At 43.0% G+C, this 22,210-nt stretch overlaps 1 protein-coding gene across 3 annotated transcripts in view; it reads right to left on the bottom strand.

Annotated features, from left to right (window-relative positions):
- The window catches only part of TUBGCP6 (tubulin gamma complex component 6), a 518,646-nt gene that overhangs the window by 131,731 nt on the left and 364,705 nt on the right, over positions 1-22,210 (bottom strand). For all 3 annotated transcript variants that reach the window (XM_069229637.1, XM_069229636.1, XM_069229638.1), the window contains exons 20-23: positions 18,829-18,997; positions 13,035-13,176; positions 11,335-11,529; positions 4,323-4,455 (exon numbers count right to left, since the gene is read on the bottom strand). In XM_069229637.1, coding sequence (XP_069085738.1) covers positions 4,323-4,455; positions 11,335-11,529; positions 13,035-13,176; positions 18,829-18,997 — 639 coding nt within the window. The remainder of the gene's footprint in view (positions 1-4,322; positions 4,456-11,334; positions 11,530-13,034; positions 13,177-18,828; positions 18,998-22,210) is intronic.

A 22,210-nucleotide genomic window follows, 5' to 3' on the forward strand; every position in this document is an offset into this window, starting at 1 on the left:
TCGGGTGGGGCAGAGATTGGTGCTGAGGGGTTCCTTGATCTGCGTTGAGCCACCTGAGCAATTACTGAGGCTGGTCTGGGATGGCCCGCCTCAGTAATTGCTCCAGAGAATCTTCAGGCGCCTTATACTTCTTATCAAGGCGAGGTAGAACTGGGGTGACCATGGCTGGGTTCTTCATAACTTTAATGCCCTCATTCCAGATTAAGGGGGTCATTCTGACCACGGCGGGCGGCGGGAGCCGCCTGCCTGGAGGGAGCCGCCAGAATACCGCTGCGTGGTCAAAAGACCGCCGCGGGTATTCTGGGTTTCCCACTGGGCTGGCGGGCGACCGCCAAAAGGCCGCCCGCCAGCCCAGTGGGAAACACCCCTCCATGAGGATGCCGGCTCCGAATGGAGCCGGCGGAGTGGAGGATGTGCGACGGGTGCAGTGGAACCCGTCGCGTATTTCAGTGTCTGCAAAGCAGACACTGAAATACAAAGTGGGGCCCTCTTACGGGGGCCCCTGCAGTGCCCATGCCATTGGCATTGGCATTGGCATGGGCACTGCAGGGGCCCCCAGGGGCCCCACGACACCCCTCACCGCCATCCTGTTCCTGGCGGGCGGAACCGCCAGGAACAGGATGGCGGTGAGGGGGTCGGAATCCCCATGGCGGCGCAGCAAGCTGCGCCGCCATGGCGGATTCCCATGGGCAGCGGAAAGTCGGCGGTACACCGCCGACTTTCCGTTTCTGGCCGCGGCTGTACCGCCGCGGTCAGAATGCCCGGCGGAGCACCGCCAGCCTGTTGGCGGTGCTACCGCCGACGTCAGAATGACCCCCATAGTCCTGATGCAGACGACAGACACAGAGCCGATAAGCGCCACCTAACGGCGCACAGGGGTACTGCTCACAGTCTGATGTTTGGGGGAAATTCTAAGGTAAGCAATCTGCAACTAGAAGCCATCGGCATAGATTTTAAGTTCTTTTGAAAAGGCTCCTTAAAATCATACAAAAACAGTCCATCTGTTTTGTGGGCATGGGCAACTCAAATCTTTTAGAAGCTCTTTCCAGCAGGTTGTGGAAACCGCCGATGTCACCCGGAGGGGAATCCACAGGAACCGGAGAGGGAGAGGACAGAGTGGGAATTTGATAGTCAGCCCATTCAGTTATTGCGTCCGGCAACTCTCCTTCCTCTCTATCATCATCATCATCTTCAGAGGAGGACAAATCCTGCACAGGAATGGAAACCGGTGTTTGTGGCTTTTCCCTGGGATGTTTGGATTCCTGGATGGACAGGGGTAGAAGGTATAGAGGATGCAACAGGTTGCTGAACTTCTAAGCCAGCTGGTGGAAACCGCTTTCTGTAGTCGTCTAACATAAGTTGTAGATCAGCTATGAGTGATCCTGGTAAGGAAACCATTGGCTCCAGATAAGGATACTGGTGGGATTGCAGGTAGTAAGATTGCGAATCATAATGGTGTCGTCCTCTATATCCTGGCACTTGACGTGCAGTTCTGATGGGCTATGAGCAACCCCGAAAGGTACCTCATCATCTGAGTCCTCCTGCTCCAGCAGATGCATAGGTACCAAGGCTGAAACTCTACCTGGAGGTGTTGCCAACGGTGAAAGGAAAGAAGACTTCTTGTGTGTCTTAACCCTTGTCGACGGCATCACCAATGACAACACAGATGACATTGTCAGAGGGAATGTAGAAGGTACACTCGTCGGCATCACCGACGGCATCGTCCACGGTATCAGCGTCGCCGACGGAGACATTGATGGAGAAACTATTGTCGAAAAGGAAAACGACGACGATAGAGCCAACTTCGACGGTGTCACAGGCGGTACCATGGATGAAGGAGAGGCGATGGGCGAGGCAACCATGACGAGGACGTCGTCGACACGATCGTCGATGAAGAGGACAATGCCATAGAGATTGTAGAAGTAGTAGCAGTCAACAACGATGCTGTGCAGATACCTTTGGACACCACCGTCGACGGTGTTCGGTGTCGTCGTCAAAGATTTCCCAGATTGCCTCTTAAAAACATGTTTCACCACAAGAGGTAGTGTTGGAGGCTCAGAAAAGGCTCTTTTGCTGCGCTCTGAGGAAACAGATCTTTCTTGTGAGTGTCTTTTTGAAGAAGCAGAACTCCTATGAGGAGAAATGGAAGGACTTCCAGGTTTAGAGGACACCCTCTTGGATTTCTTGTGAGCCTTTCTGGGAAGATCTTCTGAGTGAGATTGTGGAGATCTGCCTCGTTTCTGTAGCTTTCTGGAGGAAGTTGTAGATTCCTCACTGTCAGAGCCAGACACTGGGTAAGATCTGGACTTCAGTTTCTGGAGCCAAATTTGTAGTCTACCCTCTCTGTCTTTGAGGGTTTTGTTAGAGAAGGTCCTGCAGACCTTGCAGTCTTTGGCCACATGGTCAGGGTAGAGGCAGTATATTCAGTCCCTGTGTGGGTCCTCAGAGTGAAGCCTCTTTTTCCCACAGGTCTTACATGCTCTGAAAAGGCTTCTCTTCTCTGTATCTGACATGGAGATTATTTTTTTTTAAACAGAGTTCTTTTTAGCAAGGTAAGAAGAAGACACTTTACTTGCTGTAGAAAAATCTGTTTTCTGAAGAGAAAAACAGGAAAAAATAACTTCTCTGATGTGTTGACTGAGCAGAGCTCAATGGAGACTCCCTAGCACGACGTGCGGTAGAAAATCTGAGGGAAGGGAGCTTCTCTCATGAGGGTTCTAGGGGGAAAGGAGGCCTGATTGGCTGGGACTTGTTTCGGTCCTTTTGCTCATAATGATGAGGGTAGGCTACTAAAGTGAAGGCTTAGGCCTTTTTTCTTTGCAGTAGCCTATATGAATAGCTGTTTTGATGTACAGGGGGCTCCCATCTCGACGACGGGGAAGGATTCAAGCATGTGAATCTATGAAAGTTCCAATACTGGAGTAAAGAGTACATACTGGTTGCAGTTTTTTAAAATCACTCATATCATCAACATTCATAGATGATGGGTGGAGAAAGAATTCCTTGGAACAAGTACCTTCCTATGTCTACACCACTCTTGTGGGTTTCCACCTTATATCGCATCCTTCTGCATCAGGCTATGCAGCGGTCAGCAACTGCCTCAGTCACACTCTTGGACTTTAACAGTTGCTAGTTTTTGCTGCTCTTCCTCCACCCAAATCTGAAAGTTGGTGCTTCTGTCCATCTGTGCTTCCTACACAAATGTTGATGAGATCATCCAAACCCACTGGAATGCAATATGCATAGGGAGAGCAGCCTGATTCTCTCCAAGAGCGTTGTAGGGCTTAACAAAGTTGTGTTGGCATACACTGCACCTATGTACCCGAAGGATCAAAAGTACTGTAAGTTGGGATCTATTCATTGCTAGGCTTGTGCGTAAGATCATATAATACACTACATGGAAACTCTACAACTGAGGCATGTGAGAGGTGTTGATTCAAAACCTATAATTCAAATGAAGATTAAGATACTAGAATGCAAGCAAAAACGTTTTTAAAAACCTACAGCAAATACTAAAAACAGTCGCACTTTAAATGTGTATCATGGCTAATTCCAATACAGACCTGGATATTAGAATGGAAGGAATAACATTTTTAAAAACCTATAGCAAATACTAAAAACAGCTGCACTTTAAACGTGTACCATGGCTAATTCCAATGCAGACTCGGATATTAGAATGGAAACAATAACTTTTTAAAAACGTATAGCAAATACTGAAAACTGTTTATAAAAATAGCTGCACTTTAAATGTGTAGCATAGCTTTTTGGTGGCCATATGATAACCCATGCTGACCTATATTTTGTCCAGGTTAGATTTAATCTTTCTGGCTGCAAAAATGCATCACTTGTACCTTGAGCTTGAACTGTTCTTCTTTAGTGGAGATTAAAAGACTGAAATATAAATGTGTCTTTACAAAATTTGGTTGATTTGATAAATCTGTTGCAAACAAGGATGACTAAATACAGGAATCATCTGTCTCCCTCTTTTGGGAATAAGGAAGTCTCTTGTGGATCAGTCTGAGTCCCTGTTCTCTTGGCATGCTTCAGGTAGTCCTCTGGCAAATGCCTGCACCTCTTGAAGTAAATGCTCTACATGAGGATTTAATATTGTATTGTCTAGCAGCCATGGTTTTGGTAACAGTCTGCAGGACCTACACAGGCTGGTGCCACACTTTCCACGTGGACCATATACTTTAAGGTTTGGACGTGTCCATGTGTGATTTGTAATTAAGGAAAACAGTCAATCTTCTCATATAAGTAGTGTTGTATTGTCTTGTATGTAGCATAAGTAAAAGACAGTCCAGCATCATGCTTATACGTACCTGTGCGTTTTAGATGAAAATAAATATCTTTCAATGCCCACACCATATACTTTAACTGCATTAAAAAAGCGAAAATCTTGTTGTATTTATTCATGCAGGTCTCAGTGATGACAATGTTAAGAGGCCAATCAACCTAAAGAGATAAAGCACTATTGTGAAGCTGTTCACATGTCATTCATTATTTACTTCAAAGTTCAGATTAATGTTAGAAGAGCAAAATGGTTTCTTACCTGGAGAAGTAGTTTTGCAGCTTTAAGCGTTTACTGGATTCACATGCTGTGCATTATTCCGCCATTTAGTGTCTGGGTCCGGAAAGTTGTGTTCTCTTTTTGCTACTATATATGTCAAGAGGCATGCTCCTGATGTACCCCTAGTGATGCATATGGCCACTATCTAGCAAGTGGTTGAGATGTATTACTACTGTGTCTTGATGTGTCCTTGAGTCCATTCTATTCTTGTTTGTGCACCAATGACTGTATCTTTTCCATTTATACAGGGAGTGCAGAATTATTAGGCAAGTTGTATTTTTGAGGATTAATTTTATTATTGAACAACAACCATGTTCTCAATGAACCTAAAAAACTCATTAATATCAAAGCTGAATATTTTTGGAAGTAGTTTTTAGTTTGTTTTTAGTTTTAGCTATGTTAGGGGGATATCTGTGTGTGCAGGTGACTATTACTGTGCATAATTATTAGGCAACTTAACAAAAAACAAATATATACCCATTTCAATTATTTATTATTACCAGTGAAACCAATATAACATCTCAACATTCACAAATATACATGTCTGACATTCAAAAACAAAACAAAAACAAATCAGTGACCAATATAGCCACCTTTCTTTGCAAGGACACTCAAAAGCCTGCCATCCATGGATTCTGTCAGTGTTTTGATCTGTTCACCATCAACATTGCGTGCAGCAGCAACCACAGCCTCCCAGACACTGTTGAGAGAGGTGTACTGTTTTCCCTCCTTGTAAATCTCACATTTGATGATGGACCACAGGTTCTCAATGGGGTTCAGATCAGGTGAACAAGGAGGCCATGTCATTAGATTTCCTTCTTTTATACCCTTTCTTGCCAGCCACGCTGTGGAGTACTTGGACGCGTGTGATGGAGCATTGTCCTGCATGAAAATCATGTTTTTCTTGAAGGATGCAGACTTCTTCCTGTACCACTGCTTGAAGAAGGTGTCTACCAGGAACTGGCAGTAGGACTGGGAGTTGAGCTTGACTCCATCCTCAACCCGAAAAGGCCCCACAAGCTCATCTTTGATGATACCAGCCCAAACCAGTACTCCACCTCCACCTTGCTGGCGTCTGAGTCGGACTGGAGCTCTCTGCCCTTTACCTATCCAGCCACGGGCCCATCCATCTGGCCCATCAAGACTCACTCTCATTTCATCAGTCCATAAAACCTTAGAAAATCAGTCTTGAGATATTTCTTGGCCCAGTCTTGACGTTTCAGCTTGTGTGTCTTGTTCAGTGGTGGTCGTCTTTCAGCCTTTCTTACCTTGGCCATGTCTCTGAGTATTGCACACCTTGTGCTTTTGGGCACTCCAGTGATGTTGCAGCTCTGAAATATGGCCAAACTGGTGGCAAGTGGCATCGTGGCAGCTGCACGCTTGACTTTTCTCAGTTCATGGGCAGTTATTTTGCGCCTTGGTTTTTCCACACGCTTCTTGCGACCCTGTTGACTATTTTGAATGAAACGCTTGATTGTTCGATGATCACGCTTCAGAAGCTTTGCAATTTTAAGAGTGCTGCATCCCTCTGCAAGATATCTCACTATTTTTGACTTTTCTGAGCCTGTCAAGTCCTTCTTTTGACCCATTTTGCCAAAGGAAAGGAAGTTGCCTAATAATTATGCACACCTGATATAGGGTGGTGATGTCATTAGACCACACCCCTTCTCATTACAGAGATGCACATCACCTAATATGCTTAATTGGTAGTAGGCTTTCGAGCCTATACAGCTTGGAGTAAGACAACATGCATAAAGAGGATGATGTGGTCAAAATACTCATTTGCCTAATAATTCTGCACTCCCTGTATGTGTAGCATTTTTGTGTGCTTGGTTTCCTTGCTTCCCTTAGGATTTCAATTGTCCTTTGAGGGAGTTGTAGGTGACCGAATACTTAGTATGCAAGAGTCAAACTGCTGGGTTGTGTGTGGCTGGCTTTGGGCGATATACTTCTCCATGTTGAATTGTCAGTAGGAATTTTACTGGCTTCAGTGTGATAATTTGTCCCCTGGACATTTCCAGTAGATCTGAGTACCAGGTCTGCCTTGCCCATTGGGGGGCTATGAGAATGATTTTGTTCTTCAATTGTCTGGCCTTCTCCAGCACACTTCAGTGGAACTGGAAGAAAAGCATATGCAAATTTTCCTGACTGATTTATTGACAGAGCATTCTCTTTTTTCTGCTGTGGCGAATAACTATGCTTGGTGTGCCCCAGATGTTGAAGATCCTCTGGATGACCTCTTGCTTTATCTCCCACTCGTCTGAGCTGTTTTCCTGTCTGTTTAATACATCTGTGTCTGTGCTTGGTTCTTCTGGTAGGTGAATTGTTTGCAGAGTTAGTCAATGTTGTATTGCCCAATGCCAAATGTTTTGGGCTAGCTTCAATAGGGTGAATGATTTTGTTCCCCCTTGCTTGTTCAGGTACAACATGGTAGTTGTGTTGTCCGTTTGCATCAAAACCGTTTTGCCTATCATGCGCGCTTAGAATGCTTTTAGAGCTAGGAAGACGTTTTTCAATTCTAGGTACTTGATGTCTTTCACTGCATCTGAGTTGGTCCACAGGCCACATACTTTCAGGGGGATAGAGCGAGCTCACCAGCCCTTGGGTGATGCCTATGTTTGTTTGATTCCACCATTGCATCTCACTCCGTACCCTTTGCGGTGGCAACCACTAGATTGTGCCAGCTCCTTGTGGCTTGTGACCATTTGTTGCAAATCCGTTCCTGGATGGCTCGCATGTGCAATCTTGCATGTGGGATCAATGGAATACATGAAGCCATCATGCCCATGTGCTTCATGACAGTTCTCACTGTCAGAGACTGGCCCTTCTGGTACAGGCGAGTCTTTCTCGTTGGCCTCTATCCTCTTTGACTTGCTCTGATTGAGGTGATGACTTTTTCTGGTTCATTGTGAAACCTAGGAATTGTAATGTGTGCATGACCGTTTGCACATCCCTTTGGCATTTGCTCCTTGATTGTGCTTTTACTAGCCAATCGTCCAAATATCCGTAAACATGGATTTCTTCTTAAATGTGCCGCTACTGCAGAAAGGACCTTGGTGAAGACTCTTGGTGCAGAATTATTGCTGAAGGACAGCACTGTGAATTGATATTGTGTTTTTGTCTAACACGAACCAGAGGTATTTCTTGTGACCTTGGTTTATGGGACCACGTAGGTATGTATCTTTTAGATTTAAGGTGGACATGTAATCTCCCTCTTGTAACAGTGAGATTAGATATGGTGAGTAGTTCCCTGTGTTTTTCTCCCCTGTTGGCACATGTTCTATAGCTCTTGGACCTCTGTTATGAGTTGTTTTAGTTGCTCTTCTTTGCAGGACTTCAACCTTGGAGGTCTTTGTGGAGGCTGTTTGGTTAGTTCTATGCAGTGTCCGCAACAGATTAAATTCAGGATCCATTTGTCTATTGTTATATTTCTCCACTCCTGGTGAAACCCTTTGCTTCTGCCCCCTACTGGGGTTATGTGTTGGGAATCCTTGACCTGAGAGTCATTTGCTTGATGTTCCTGTGCCCTTTGGGGTGTGAATTCTTCCTCTTGTACGTCCTCAAAAGTGCTGCCTTGTTGGGTGTTGCCACTGTTGATAAGCTGTGGTTGTGTGGCTTGCAGAGAGGAACCCAGTTGTTGGAGTTGTTGCTGTCCTGTATTAAAGGGTGCCTTACCATTGGGTCTCCTTATGGGGATGCCTCTCTTATGTGTGCCCCTGAACTGCAGTGCTCCCACTGCTCTTGCTGTTTCATTGTCCTTTCTTATCTGTTGCAGGGTGTTGTCCACTGCTTGACCAAAGAGTGTATCCTGTGGAGGGCATGTTTAATATGGATGCTTGTAACTCTGGCTTGAAACTTGATATCCTAAGCCAGGCGTGTCTTCTCTGAGGGTTCCTGTGCACATCGGCTTGCTGGCTGTATCTGCTGAATCTAGTGCTGATTTCAAGCATTTATTCGTAATGCCTTTCCCTTTATTGTATGACCACCTTGACCCTCTTCTTCTATTCCTCTGAGAGGTGTTGCCCGAGGTTTTCAATTTCCTGCCATTGCTGGTGTCCATGGTGGTTCATGAGGGCATTGGAATTGGCTATTTTTCCATTGCATAATGGCCTCCCTTTCCATTTTTTTTCCCACCAGGTTTAGCCTCTTACTCTCCCTATCGGGTATTGGCCCGAGTGAACAGGGTGTGGTGTTTCTCTTTCTCACAGTAGTGGTGATAATAGAATCTTATGGAACATTGCCCTTGATGTTTTTTGGATCCTGAGTGGAATTGCTTATACCTCTTTCCCACTCTAAGTGTGATTGCCCTTGTAGTGGCTGACTCTCTCAAGGCCTCCTTACCATGATCCGGGATGCTGGGCAGCATGGCCAAGTATAGATTTCCCTTTTGGGGTAGCAACAGGGTCTCTAGGAGGAAGCATGATCCCTCCTTCTCTTCCTCTTCCAGTTGTATCCCATAGTTTTCAACAGCTCTCTTCACCAGGCTATTGCACGTGGACAGGTCATCTAGTGGGGATGGCCTCGATGGGTAATTGTGTATGTCTTCTTCAGGTGAATGTACGTTGAGGTCCTGCCATGTTTCCTCAAAATAGCTAGTCATATCAAATCCCTGAGCATATTCTGCATCTTCACTTTTGAAGACCTCCTCCTGTTCTTCCTCGTGGGGTTCTGGGGTCGCTGGAGCCTCCAACGCCGACTGATCCTCCTTCGCGACCGTAGCTGTCAAGGGTCTTGTGGGAATACAGAACTGTTTCAAGGAATCATTGAATTCCTTCTTCCTCTGAATGAGAGCGGACATTTCTGTCTCTAGCTTCCTCTTTTCTTTTCTTTTTTGGAGCTCTTGCGCCCTTAGGTCTGCTTTGTCCTTCGGCAAAAGTTTCCTTATTGGTGTTGCTGGCTCTGGCGTCTTTGATGCTCTAGCCCCCTCACAATCGGGGGCTCTTTTGTTGAATCCTTCAACAATGCCTTTAGGCCTTCAGTATTCTTTGGTTGGGAACTGTGCAATTCTTGGCCTTTGCTGACCTTCGGTAACCGTTAGTTTTGGTGCAGAGGCCGCATTAAGGGGTTTATCTGACGACTTACGAGTCCGAGCCATTCGTGGTTTTACCTTTTTCCTTTCGGTGTCCTTCTACCTCTTCTTCTGCGGCTGAACCTTCTCTGCTTGGGACTCAAAGATTTTGACATCCGAGTCTCCCCCTCTTGCTGGTGCAGTCTCCTCCAAGTTGCCCTCTTTATCACTCAAAAGGTCTAGGTGTCGAAATGATTCCAGCTTCTGAGCCACTGCCATGAAGTGGTACTCGAGTCGTTGCCTGCGACGTACCTTTAGGGTCTTCAGCACAAATTCAGCGCAGGCCTCGCAGTCCTCATCTTTATGGTCCTTCGGTAGGTCATTCTCCGTTGGCAATGGTGTTTTTTCCCTGCAGTGACCATGATGGGGCTTGGGGATTTTGCTGGAGGTGTCCCCTGGTGGGACGCTGCAAGGTCTCTATTCTCCTCTTGCTGATAACTTCGTCTCCCTCGACGTCCTATTTGTTTTTTCTTAGATGTTTTTCAGAAAAAACATTGAAACCCCCCCCCCCCCCCTCCCCCCCCAAATTTTCACAGCTTCTCAGTCATGCTTCCACACCCAACGGCGCAAAAAGAATCTGGATATGGTGATCACACACAGGAACTTCTAGGCAACCGTCTGACATCACACAGAGGACAGACTTAGCACCAAATTGTAAATGGTGGTCGACGATGCCCCAAGGAGGGGTAATTGTCGTTTGGGGGGATTAGCACACAAACTAGAACACAACTTTCCGGACCCAACCACTAGATGTCTGAATAATGCACAACATGTGAATCAAGAAAATAATTCATGCTGCAAAACCTTCAATAAAGCTCATATGACAGGTTTACACAGTATAAAAAGTTACTTTTTAAAACAGTATAACCCCACACTACATCCAGTTGAATGCTTTGAATAATGAGATGGGCTATTCTAGGTCAGGCAGGGGATTCTTCTCAACTGGAGTTAGAGTGCTGGAGAATGATATAGGTCAATCCATTCTTGATCTTCATTCAGTGAGTAAATGTGCTGCTGTTCTGGCCTATTTAGGGTTTGTCAGTAGTGGTACTGGAACTAGGGGTGCTGCAAACCCCCCATAAAATGCAAAGGGTATGGAATAAACAATAAACAGGTCTTCGGATGTTTTTTTCTGGCAGCAGATTCTCTGGACAAAAAAAGAACAATCTCTACGTGGATTGCCTTAAGCATCAAGATCTGTTGTAGTCTAGCCAAGAAACAGCCTCCAGAGGAACTGCATGCTCATTCATCAAGCATTATTGTTTAGATGGCCAGGTCTGGAGAGAAGGGTATTTTGCCCGGTCTGTCTTGTAAGATTTCCTAGTTGAGTCAGTTCACAGACCAACCACCTGAGGAGTACTGGCATGGTATCTATTCAAAAGGCGAGGGATCTAAGGTCAGAAGCCCCATTAGAAGTTAACTTCAAATAGATAATTTTACCTTAGAGTACTTAAAAGTTGCCTGAGACGGGCTGCAGTTTTTTTTTAAAGTTAAAAACGTGTGAATTTTAAAAGTAACATTTCAAAAGTAAAAAAAAATGGCTCACACATTCTACACAAGGGTGGTACTCTTCACATTTTTATATCAATCAAATGAAATCCCATGATTAAGACTCCCAATCTCAACATTATTGGGAATCTGAGATAAATGTGAGGGTAAACAAAGGAAAACCACAATGATCAGTCTCAATTCTTACCTTATATCTGAGTTCTAGGCAGCTCAGGACATCTGGGCTGTTAGGTTTAAATATTTCTGGAAGGTATTTGAGTGCAAATGAGAGGTTATTAGCAAGTTGAGAGTCCCCTTGAAGGCTGTATTGCAAAGCCTTACTTAGGATTGAATTGAGAACCAAAGGATTGAGAAGCTCTCCAGGTGTCTGCCCTGATCCCAGCTGTAAAAAAGAGAAAGGACTATTCAGATCAAAGAGTTTAAGTTGTCTTCCCATTTTTTCATGATGTGCCTTCTTAGGACAACTACTGTCAGGTTTTAGTTCCATCTAGGAACAACCTTACCACAGCAATAAAACTGCAGCTAGAGAAAACTCATGAATGTCAGTAAGAAACAAATGAGTCCACAAGCAACATAGGTTTCTCATGCAACCAACAATTTAGACAGGAACTGCATAATCAAGGTACAGGCAATGATTTCCTTTACAATTGTACTTTGCATGACGTTTGTGTCGCACGTATGTCAAAAGCACCCTACACTAGAATCAGTAGCATCCCTATTTAGACTGAAGGTTTCATGCAGTGCTATTTCATCATTCATTAACAGATGCATTCAGACAATTAAAACGCATAATGTATTTGTCTCAACCATCCTCTTTGGATCTAGCTGACTAGCAGAGCTAGTACACTGGAGCCCAAATTCTTCACTTTCCTGGACTAATTTTACGGCTGTGTTCTGAGCTATTTGCCACTAATTCAGCATATTTTGGCAATTCTGCATATAATCACTAGCATCAGTGAATCATGAGTTAGACCCAGCCCTGACTACAGAAGCTCCATTTCTTGGAGGTATAAAGTGATATTCTGAGTGATAACCTTGACTTGGCATATTTTGAATGGTAGTCTTACTACTATATGAATGACATTAAAATAGTGCAGGCTTGACATTCTGGTAGGAGAATGCTATACTCCTGACAACAGGCTGAGTAATAAATGGCAAGTTAAATTTTTTACATAATGGTAGTTTAGAGAAAAGTAATATACTTTCAAGGTTTCTTTGTTCAGTTTCTAAATTAGGCACATAAATAAAATAAGATTTGCCTATGAATAGTTTAACTAAGTAGATTCTACTCCCAATCTGCCAAGTCCTATTAATTTTGATTGGGTAAACATCTGTTAGAAGCTTTGTTTCTGAAAGGGCAGATGTACTACTGTTATGATGATTTGCAGGTGAATGTGTTGTTTCTAAGTTGGAAGTTTATTATCAGTTATCTCACTTAGTTGTTAAAAAGGGGAAGATGAATGTCTAGGAACACTGGTAATTTCCATCTATCGCCTCTGAAGTCACTGTAGTGCAAGGAAGTATTTTCATTATGAATGCATGATATAACAATTCACCCCCTTCATTATTGTGCCCCCAGTACATAATTCCTCAGGGTAAGGCTTCATCCTCAGTTTTACATGGAAATTACACAACAGATGAGGACTAGCCTGAAGTGGAATTGGAGCTAGTTAGAGAAAAATAACAAATGGAAGGAGATTAAGGGGCAATCAATGACTTGCAAAGTAACTGTTGTTTGTGAAAGACTACTAAGTACACATAATGTGAGAGGGAAATGAGACACAGCCCAAGCAAGATACAAGCAATGCATACAACTGGCAGAGACATTTGAAACAAAAACGCACGCTAATTTCATGATATGTGACAAAGTTTCTTCAAATACTGTACCTTTTCGAACAGCAAGTCGCTGAGAAATTGAGCAAATTCACCATCTTCCATCAACAGGAAATGTCTTAAGGTTTCAAAGTGCTTTTCTACATCTAGTGCCACAAAGTAGTAATCAATAATAGCCTTATTGACAAGGGATACACTGGAAAAAAAATACAACCTTATAATTTAAGAATAACTATGTCAAGCATACTGACAGACAAAAGATAAAGAGTCAAACTCCAGGACATATCAATAATACAGGTATGAATACAAGACTGTGGGTGTTAAAAATGAAGCTAACGCAAGACATCATGAATGCTAATATATCACAGAGCTAATAAAACGGATGATGATGATGGATCAAAACAACTCCATAAATATTAACCAACTTTGGGTGCACTTTACAGAGTTAAAATACTAAGACTGCCAACAAGTGACTGCAATAGGAAAAGACTGGTCATTCTTAAAATGATATGGAAATAGATTTCATTTTTATAACCTGGGTGTTACAATTTCCCAGTAAACATATTTATCTTAAAAAAAAACACATCGAAGAGACTAACATCTATTAAATAAAATAATACAATACTCCATGTGCGGAAGGACATCAAAGTAAAGTGGTTCAAGACGGACTGCACTTACTAGATCTCCCTCACTGGTCCTAAGTGATGTGTGCACATTAACAAGATGGAATAAACAGGCACAAACACCCAGGATTATTGCCATATGCCTAGGAAGGACTTTAGAATGAGGGTGTCTGCTAAGCCTTTATTTTCTAGATGCCACTTGGTCAAATAGTTCCAAAGCGTGATAGTGAATGGAGGAGGGGTATAACTACAAGACAGACCCCCAGAAGCTTCCCCACTACCAGACGGATTGACTCTCATTCCCAGCTATGAGAATTCAATACAAAAGTATCCATCTCAGAGCATGTTTTGCCTTGTAGACAAAGGAGTTACACGACAGCAAATCCATCAGGGTTGAGTACACTTTCAGAGGGGCCAAAAGCCATATTAGAAGCAGAAGAGTTTCAGCTGAATAGTTGTAACTGGCAGAGAAGAAATACAGAGCCTGCACCAAGCAGCCAGATTTAGAGAATCCCTCCAAATGTGAACTGCAATACAAAGAGTCTGGAGTGAAGGTATCCCAGGTTTGGTAAAGAGAAGGCTGAACATGTCAAAGATTTTTATTAAAGGAAGTACTACACTGAGTGGGTTGTTGGGCATTTGCTGGTTTGAGATAGCAGTTTCTAAAAAGGGGAAAACAATAACTGGTGTATTCAAGTGCTTAGTTATGGGAGATTGGAAGAGGCCCTGGAGGTTTAATCCATATTTCATGCTCCTGGTGATAGTTGAAAGTGGGGCTGCTTTAAGGCTTGCAAGTATAGTCAAATGAAGGAACTGACCGCGAATGAGATACCCCGTCATGAGTGGAAGTGTTAGATGACAAGGTGAGCTGAGTGTTTTTGGGGCAACTGTATTGGCTGGATTTTTCATAAATATTGCCATTTCTGCCTTATGGCCATAATGATGAGATTTATGTGGTTGAGAATGAGAGGAAATATTAAAAATAATCAAGAATGGAGTTTCTGTGTTGGCTTCATCTCTCATGGTGATATAGAACCCAAAGAATATACTCCACTACCTGTTGCTAGGTAAGAAGTAAAATGTTAGTTACCTGTAGACATATGTTTGTGGCATGTAGTGCAGTAGATTTACATGCTGTGCATAAGCTCGCCATCTAGTGTTGGGTTCGGAGTGGTACAACTTCTTTTTCTTTGAAGAAGCTTTTTCGAGTCACAGTATCGAGTGACTTCTCTCTCTTGGTGATACTCCGCATGGGCATCGAGTCCTTTGTAAGATTGTTTCCTCTGCAGGTGGGAGAGTGAAGCAGTGTGAAAAGAGTAAGAGAGAAATATGTCCAACTCGGGGAGTTATAATGTGTGCTCTTACTGGCTCCTTAAAGATCTCATCAGCATGCCGGGGCATGCCTGGGAGCATGGGAAGGAACTGACTTTTTATGTTTTGTGGCAAGGGTGTCAAATAGAAATTCTTCCTTGATAGGATCAGTGTGCATTGGTACATTATGAAATGCTTCTGCCCTAGCTATGACTTGCTGATATGAGATGGAATCCTCAGGTGGTGAAGGTCTGGCTAGGTAAAGATCCGGATCACTGGGTTTAATAGGATCCGGATCATATGTGTCTCACGGATCTGGGTCATCAAACATGTCTCCTAGGTCATGAGACTTATGTGGGTGTGAGTTTGCTGGTGTAAATCCTGAGGGAGGGGGATGTGTTGGTGGAAGAGAAGGAGCTGGAGAAGTATCTGGAGATGGAGGGGATTGATGAGAAGGCTGAGGAAAAGATGGAGCCTTATCTTTGGTGGGCTTCTTTGGAGGCGGAGAGGTATCAATCACCTCTTGAAAAGTCAATTTTCTCTTTAAAGGAACAGGGGGTGGTGTCATAATATGACTGGTTCCCTCCTGAATATGAAGTTGGTGCTGCAGGACGTCCATTACTTTGAGAAGTGGCTCTACCTGTGAAGGGGTGGTAGAAGGCTGTTCAGAATCCACAGCAGTGGTAGGTGTCTTTTTTGGAAATTTCGGCTCCGAGGTCTTTAATCAGTGTAGCACTGTCGGCACCGAAACAGAGGAGGCCAGTTTTTTGGTCGGTACCAAAGCATTGTGTGCACTTGTTCGAGTTGGTGCCAAGATTGATCTACCAGAGGCTGAGGTCAATGCTGAAGATTTCAATTTGGCTTTTTTCGGTGCCGAGCCTAAGGGTGGGGCATCCAAAGCGGTTTCTTGGTCCAACCATGGCCAGAAGGCAGTGGCGGACCGGTGACCTCTTTGGTTGTAGGTTTTAAGGTCTTTGTCGGGACTGCAGGGGTCTCTGTACTCACAGTCTGTGTCGACTGTAATAGTAAGCTCTCGATATAGGACTGAACTTCTGAGTCGGAGTCTTGGATTGAGAAAGCCTCTTCTTGCTATGGCTCCTCCTGTGCATGTTCCTCCCCGAAGATGTCTGGTGTGTCATCCGGAGTCCGAGATGTAATTTCCAGTCGACAAGCTCTTCTGTCTCGAAGCGTCTTCTTCAGCCAAAAGGATTGACACGCGTTGCAGGTTTGCTCGTTGTGGTTGGAGAGGAGAGACAAATTACACATCTGATGTTGATCGGTGTTGGGGAATTTGGAGTGGCATCGAGGGCAAAAGCGAAATAGAGTCCATTCCATCAGGTCTGCATAGCTGGATGCCACGTGAAGGAAGTAAACCCAAAGAGGGCTGCAGATGCCCCGAAGCTTAAGGAGTCGGTTTCGGGGTCAGAATTCGAACAGAGGACAGACTATGAGAAAGAAAACACTATCGAAACAATACTGTCGCTGAAAGGAAGATGGAGAGGAAAACGTTTTGGATTGTATCAAGCCGAGAACTCGGAGCGAGAGGAAAACACCTCTGAATCCGACGGCAGAGAGAAAACAATCTAACAAAGGACTCAATACATATGTGCAGTCTCACCAAGAGGAGTCACTTGATCCTGTGACTCGAAAAAGCTTCTTCAAAGAAAGACAAGTTGTATCACTCTGAACCCAGCACTAAATGGCGAGCTTATGCACTGCATGTGTATCTACAGCCATACATGCCATCGAACATTAATTTTCTCTATTGTTCACTCTGGGCCAAATAGAAAAATAATTTTGCTATTAAAGTTCTGAGGGTGTCGCTTTCCTGCAAGTACATATATTGAGAAGAAAAGTAAAATCACTCACTGGATTAAAGAATTATTCAAAAACACCTTTAGCGAAACAGAGGTATGAGAGAGTAGTGCTCTTATTTGGAATTCTCAATTCTGCTCTACAGTGAAACTCTTTCTTTGTTTAACACTGCTCCCTGAGCCTATTTGAGTGAGAAGCAATTCGAGAAAGAACTAAGACATTCTTTTCAAACAATGAAAGGATACTTTACAGAACTGACAAATCCAAATATATACCTAAAAGCATATACAATTTCCAGGTGGGTTTGAATTCCTAAAGACAAACCCTCAGAAAATGCACTCAGAAGCTGAAGTGTTGGATGAGAGTTCTGTGACTGTGGGGAACAGCCGCTGAACATGAGCAATTTCTTTTAGCACATGAATCATCACATTTCCCTTCTATGATGCAAGGAGAATTGCATGGTTGTGCTGTTACTTGGAGGTTTTGTGGAACGCTAATTGCACTTCTTAAAATCACTCGTAACACTACAGTTGATTTTTTGGTTTGCATTATTAACAGCTCCCTGACTTAAAGGGTGTATTTCCTGAATGTATTGGTTCTAAATAATACCATCCTCCTTTGGACAGAATGAGTGTGAAACTTGACTGGAGTTCAGACATCAGAATGGAGTCTAAGATTTGGGCATGGAATTGAAAAAAGTTGCGAGCATTATGGATGAAAAATTGATGGCAGAGGTCTCAAACTACCCTGATGATGGATACAGTATAACAAACATAGTTTCACTCAACAATGCAAACTGAAGTGTGTACAGTGGGGGCTTCTTCATTTCTTGAAGTGAGGAATGTTTATTGAGCACAGGTTCTGTTTCCACCGGTCATCAACATGTCACAAATCGGAACTATATAAACCTTGACAAGAACTACTTCCCTTCTGTCTAGTCCTCAAACATAGGGGCTCGATTAGCCTGAAGAACTTGTCAAGGTGTGACTTTCTCACCAAAAACAGAACTTGAAACTCAGGACATTAATTTTACAAAAGCTTTGATTGCCTGCACAGGAAAAGTGAGGATGTCCTTGTGCACTTATTCAATGGCTTGAGCTCACAGCAGAATCACCTTCCATTCCCGCCCTTGAGAATGCCATGTGACAATTGCATAATGTAGCACAATATCACGTGGCAAACCAGAGAGATTACAGGCTGATTTGTGGCACTGCAGGGAAAAGAAAGGCACATCTCTTGGTGCACCTTTCCATAGAAAAAACAGAATGTACCAGGAGGAAGAGAAAGACTCCATCCTCCTTCAATGGTAGTACATTGGGCTACTTGATTTTAAACTAAAAGTGACACAAATGACGTAAGTGTAAAGTAGTCACACTACAATTCTACAAAGCTCTGTCCATCTGAATATATAGGCAGCAGCCCACAAGACAAAAGGAACATGAGGTAGATTGCAACACTGCTCACCTCACAGCAAAGGAGAGGCAGCAGGGGCAGTGTTTCAAACCTTGCAACACTTAAGAAAAACTGAAAGGAAACAAGAGTGGGCACAGGACGGGGAAGAGGATAAAACAGACACACTTGTTTGGATGAGACCAGAAAATGGACAAAAATATAGAGCCTGATCAAACAGGATAAACATAAGGGAGTGAGGAGAGGATAGCTTCAAAGACTATATAAAGAAACAAAAGCTAACACATTAATGAAAGAGAACCAATGAAGAGATACAGGAGAATATGTAACATGAATACGGAAGTTTACAAAGAAGTCAAATGATAGAGTAATACAGTCTGAAATGTCAAAAGCAGAGGACCCACATTGCTACTTAACTATGAAAACTAGGATGTTCAGAACCAGCTATCAAGACCTTGCCTAGAAAATAGTGAAGCACAGCGAAGCATCTAAAATGAGCATTCATAGCAACCTACACAAAGTCAATTCAGGTGATCCAGCTACAAGAACTGTAATTCAGTTTATGGCAAGATAGATTAGTGAAAATATATATCCAATCCATCATGTGTGCAGGTACAGATAAATTAAAAAGTGAAACAAACATTAGACTGTAGCGCATCTGCAAAGCCTCTCATGTACTGGGTACTTACTGTGATGCTAGGGGAGCTGTCAGAGAGTACTTCATTAGTACAGGGAGTGATAGGAGCTCAATGAGTTGAACAGCTGTTTCATCTGTTGCAGACTGAACATAGTGCTCTTCAGGAAAAGAAAATGGTCTGGGCATCACCTGACTCAAAAGATCTAAAACTGGAGGATCCGCTGTAGTAAAGGGAAATAAAACATAAGCAGAAAATAAACAAAGTTAAGAGTACAATATAAAATGAGTGCTCAAAAATCACAGATCTCACCTAGCTAGTGTTAGACATCTGCAAATACACACAGTCAATAAATGAGACATGACCTAAGAAGGAGATCCAAACCAATTTACAAAAAAACAAGTATCTTTATATATGTTTAGGCACCAGAATCCATACAATCAGGTAAGAATGTTTTGCAAGAAATATCTTTACAGTTTTGAAAAGTTGACACTTCAGTTTTTGGAAGCTGCAATTTTAAAATAACAAAAAAAACAAGTACTGCTCTCAGATACAGTACAGCAACTTATGGGACCAATCTCCTGGACTTAAGGTAAGTACTGGAAAATGATCAGGACCACACCAACAGGTCACAGGACATAGCAGGGGCATATCTGCTCTTGTAGATATGCCCTCACAAGTAATATGTTAGGGCTGTAAGGCCTGCTGTAGGGGTGACTTATATAACTGGCACGCAGTGTTAGGGGACACGACACACAAGCTGTGTGCCATGTTGTGTTTTCACTTTTAGCTGCACCAAGACATGCAGCCTACAATGGCGGTCTGCATGTGCTAGGTGAGAGGTCCTTGAAGGTGGCACAATACATGCTGCAGCCTTTATGGACCCTCTTTGGTACCCAGGCACTAGGTACCAGAGGTACAACTTACTAAGGACTTACGGGGTCAAAGGTATTGCCAATTGGGGAACATTTGCACAGTTTTAGGGAAAGCTATCTGGCACTAGGGATCTTTTTTAGCAGGAACCCAGTGCCTGTTTAGTCAAAATTGCATCAATTACCAGGCAAAAACTGGGGGTGACCATGTCAAAAAGGGGCGCTTTCCTGCACTTGGCTGATGGGCAAAGTGAGACATCACTTCAGATAATTCAGGGTACAACATGAGAAACAAGCAATACCTCTGTGCTTTCAATTAGCCGCCTGTAAGCAAAACATACTTACCTTTGAGACTGGTTCACTAACATGGGTGTCCATCCCATGCGAAGGCAACTAGAAAGGGCTCTGAATGGCAAGTGCTTCAGAGAGAAGTAAAGGACAGTTTAAATTCAAGTTTATGTTGACTCTTTCAAAATAAAACTTGATGTCAATTTAAGGACTGCTTCATAAGGATAGGGAAAGGATAGTTACTTACCTGTAATCCTGATACTTCTTCATGGAAACCTTCATTATAGTCATAAGAACTAATTTGTCCCACCAACCTGTGGCATCCCGGAGCACTTTTTACAAAAATGTATAAAATATGATTTTCTTTTGAAGAGCCATTTTTATGGCTATATGTACCAATTTACATCCATTTTCTTTAAATATAAATCTGGATCAGAGCTGACTGGTGCAGAAAGAAAATAACTCATGTCAGCATACTTAGGTGGAGTCTATATGGGCACTGCACAAGTCACTTCCAGCGTGGACAACACATGGAGCCAGACAACCCCACTTACTGGTGGAGTACTGCTCACCAAACGTTTCTGGATCCAGTCTGACACATTAGCAATATTATAAGGTAAGGAATCTGTGGCTAGAAATCTCTATCAGATATGCTCTGACTGGCCACTTTAAAGTGGATTAGTCAATCATAATTGGTTGGCCGCAACCTGAATATGTTGTGGCAATCATTACATGACCCTTGGGCATAGTCTTTGTGTCCTGAAAATGAATTAAAAATGTATGAGGGAGCAGGGTGAGCAAACCCTAACCCCAAAAGGCATGTGGGGTAGTGGTCCAAAAAGGACCCCTCCACCCTTTTGATTGCCTGCCTACACCACGGATAACATTAAAGAACTCTGCAACATGGGCCTCATTGAAATTGTAGAGAAAGCATGTTTCTGAGGATCAGAAAATGTAGCATATATAAAGGGGGATAATAGATTTTAGTCACATCCCAAATCATTTGCTGATGGTACCATACTAATTTTAGGAACTGTGGATTATTCCTAAGTGATTTTACCGTGTGTAAAAGACTGAATATTTGCTGGGATTTGAAGAACTGTGTTTGAGAGAAAACTGTTTTCTATCAACAGTTTCCAATTGAGGACAAGGAAGATGCCCCAGAAGGTAAAAATAAAGCATATTGTCACACTATCTTCCTCAGCTATGTGAAAATAAAGTCTGACATTATGAATAAAAGGTACTCTGATAAGCAGCAACAGCCTCTCAGTTGATCACCAGTGTTCTACTGCAGCTTCCTACTAAGTTCTAACGAACAACTAGAGTATTAACAGTCCTATTTATGACAAATGTGTGGCACACCTGAAGCCGTCTTGATGAAACAAAGCTGTACAACTTAAAACATTTCTTTTTGAAAATAATAAAATCAGAGGGGTTGTTCTGTTGTAGAAATTATGATAAGTGCTACAGAAAGCAAAATTAGGACACATTTTTATGAGTTACATTTTGACATGCAGATTGAAACATGTATTCTCAACACCAGCAGCACCCTGCCAGCGATCATCTGCAGCTTTACCACAGTGTTCTAATGAGCAACTAGAAGACTACCATTCTGAATCTATGTATGACAAAAGTGTGATACATCTGAAAGCCATACTGATGGAATCAAAGCTGTAAAACTGAAAGCATTTCCTACAGAGCATACTGCAGTAAATGCAGAAATGAGGGACCTTGATAACAAAAAAGTCTCCTAAGATGGACACCAGCAAAAAAGATCCCAAATGTAGTCCACATATCACCCAAACGTAGCCCAAGTGTGCAAAACGCTCAAGAAATTCATGCAACAAATAATCAAGTGATCAACTGGATACAAAAAAATATAAAACAGCAACTAATTTAAAAGCTCTTTCTTGCTATTTTAGAAAATTACTCCTCATTTTAGATTTCTAGAGCACTAACCATAATTTCTATGAGAAAAAGATCCCCTTAATTGTGTTAATTTCTAATGGAATGTACAGGTCGGTGGTTTCCAACCTTTTGACATCTGTGGACACCCACTGGATCATTATTGGAATCGAGTGACCCACTACTGAGTCATTATTGAAAGCTGGGGACCTAATCTGTTGATACTATTTAATTTTCTAAGCCGTTGCGGACCCCCTGAGGCAGCTTTGCGGACCCCCAGGGGTCCAAAGACCACAGGTTGGGAACCACTGCTCTAAGATTTACCGTTTTATCCTATCAAAATGGCTTTATGTGTGCCACACTTATGACAA

Source organism: Pleurodeles waltl, chromosome 4_1 (genome assembly GCF_031143425.1).
Source record: "Pleurodeles waltl isolate 20211129_DDA chromosome 4_1, aPleWal1.hap1.20221129, whole genome shotgun sequence".
Taxonomy (NCBI): Eukaryota; Metazoa; Chordata; class Amphibia; order Caudata; family Salamandridae; genus Pleurodeles; species Pleurodeles waltl.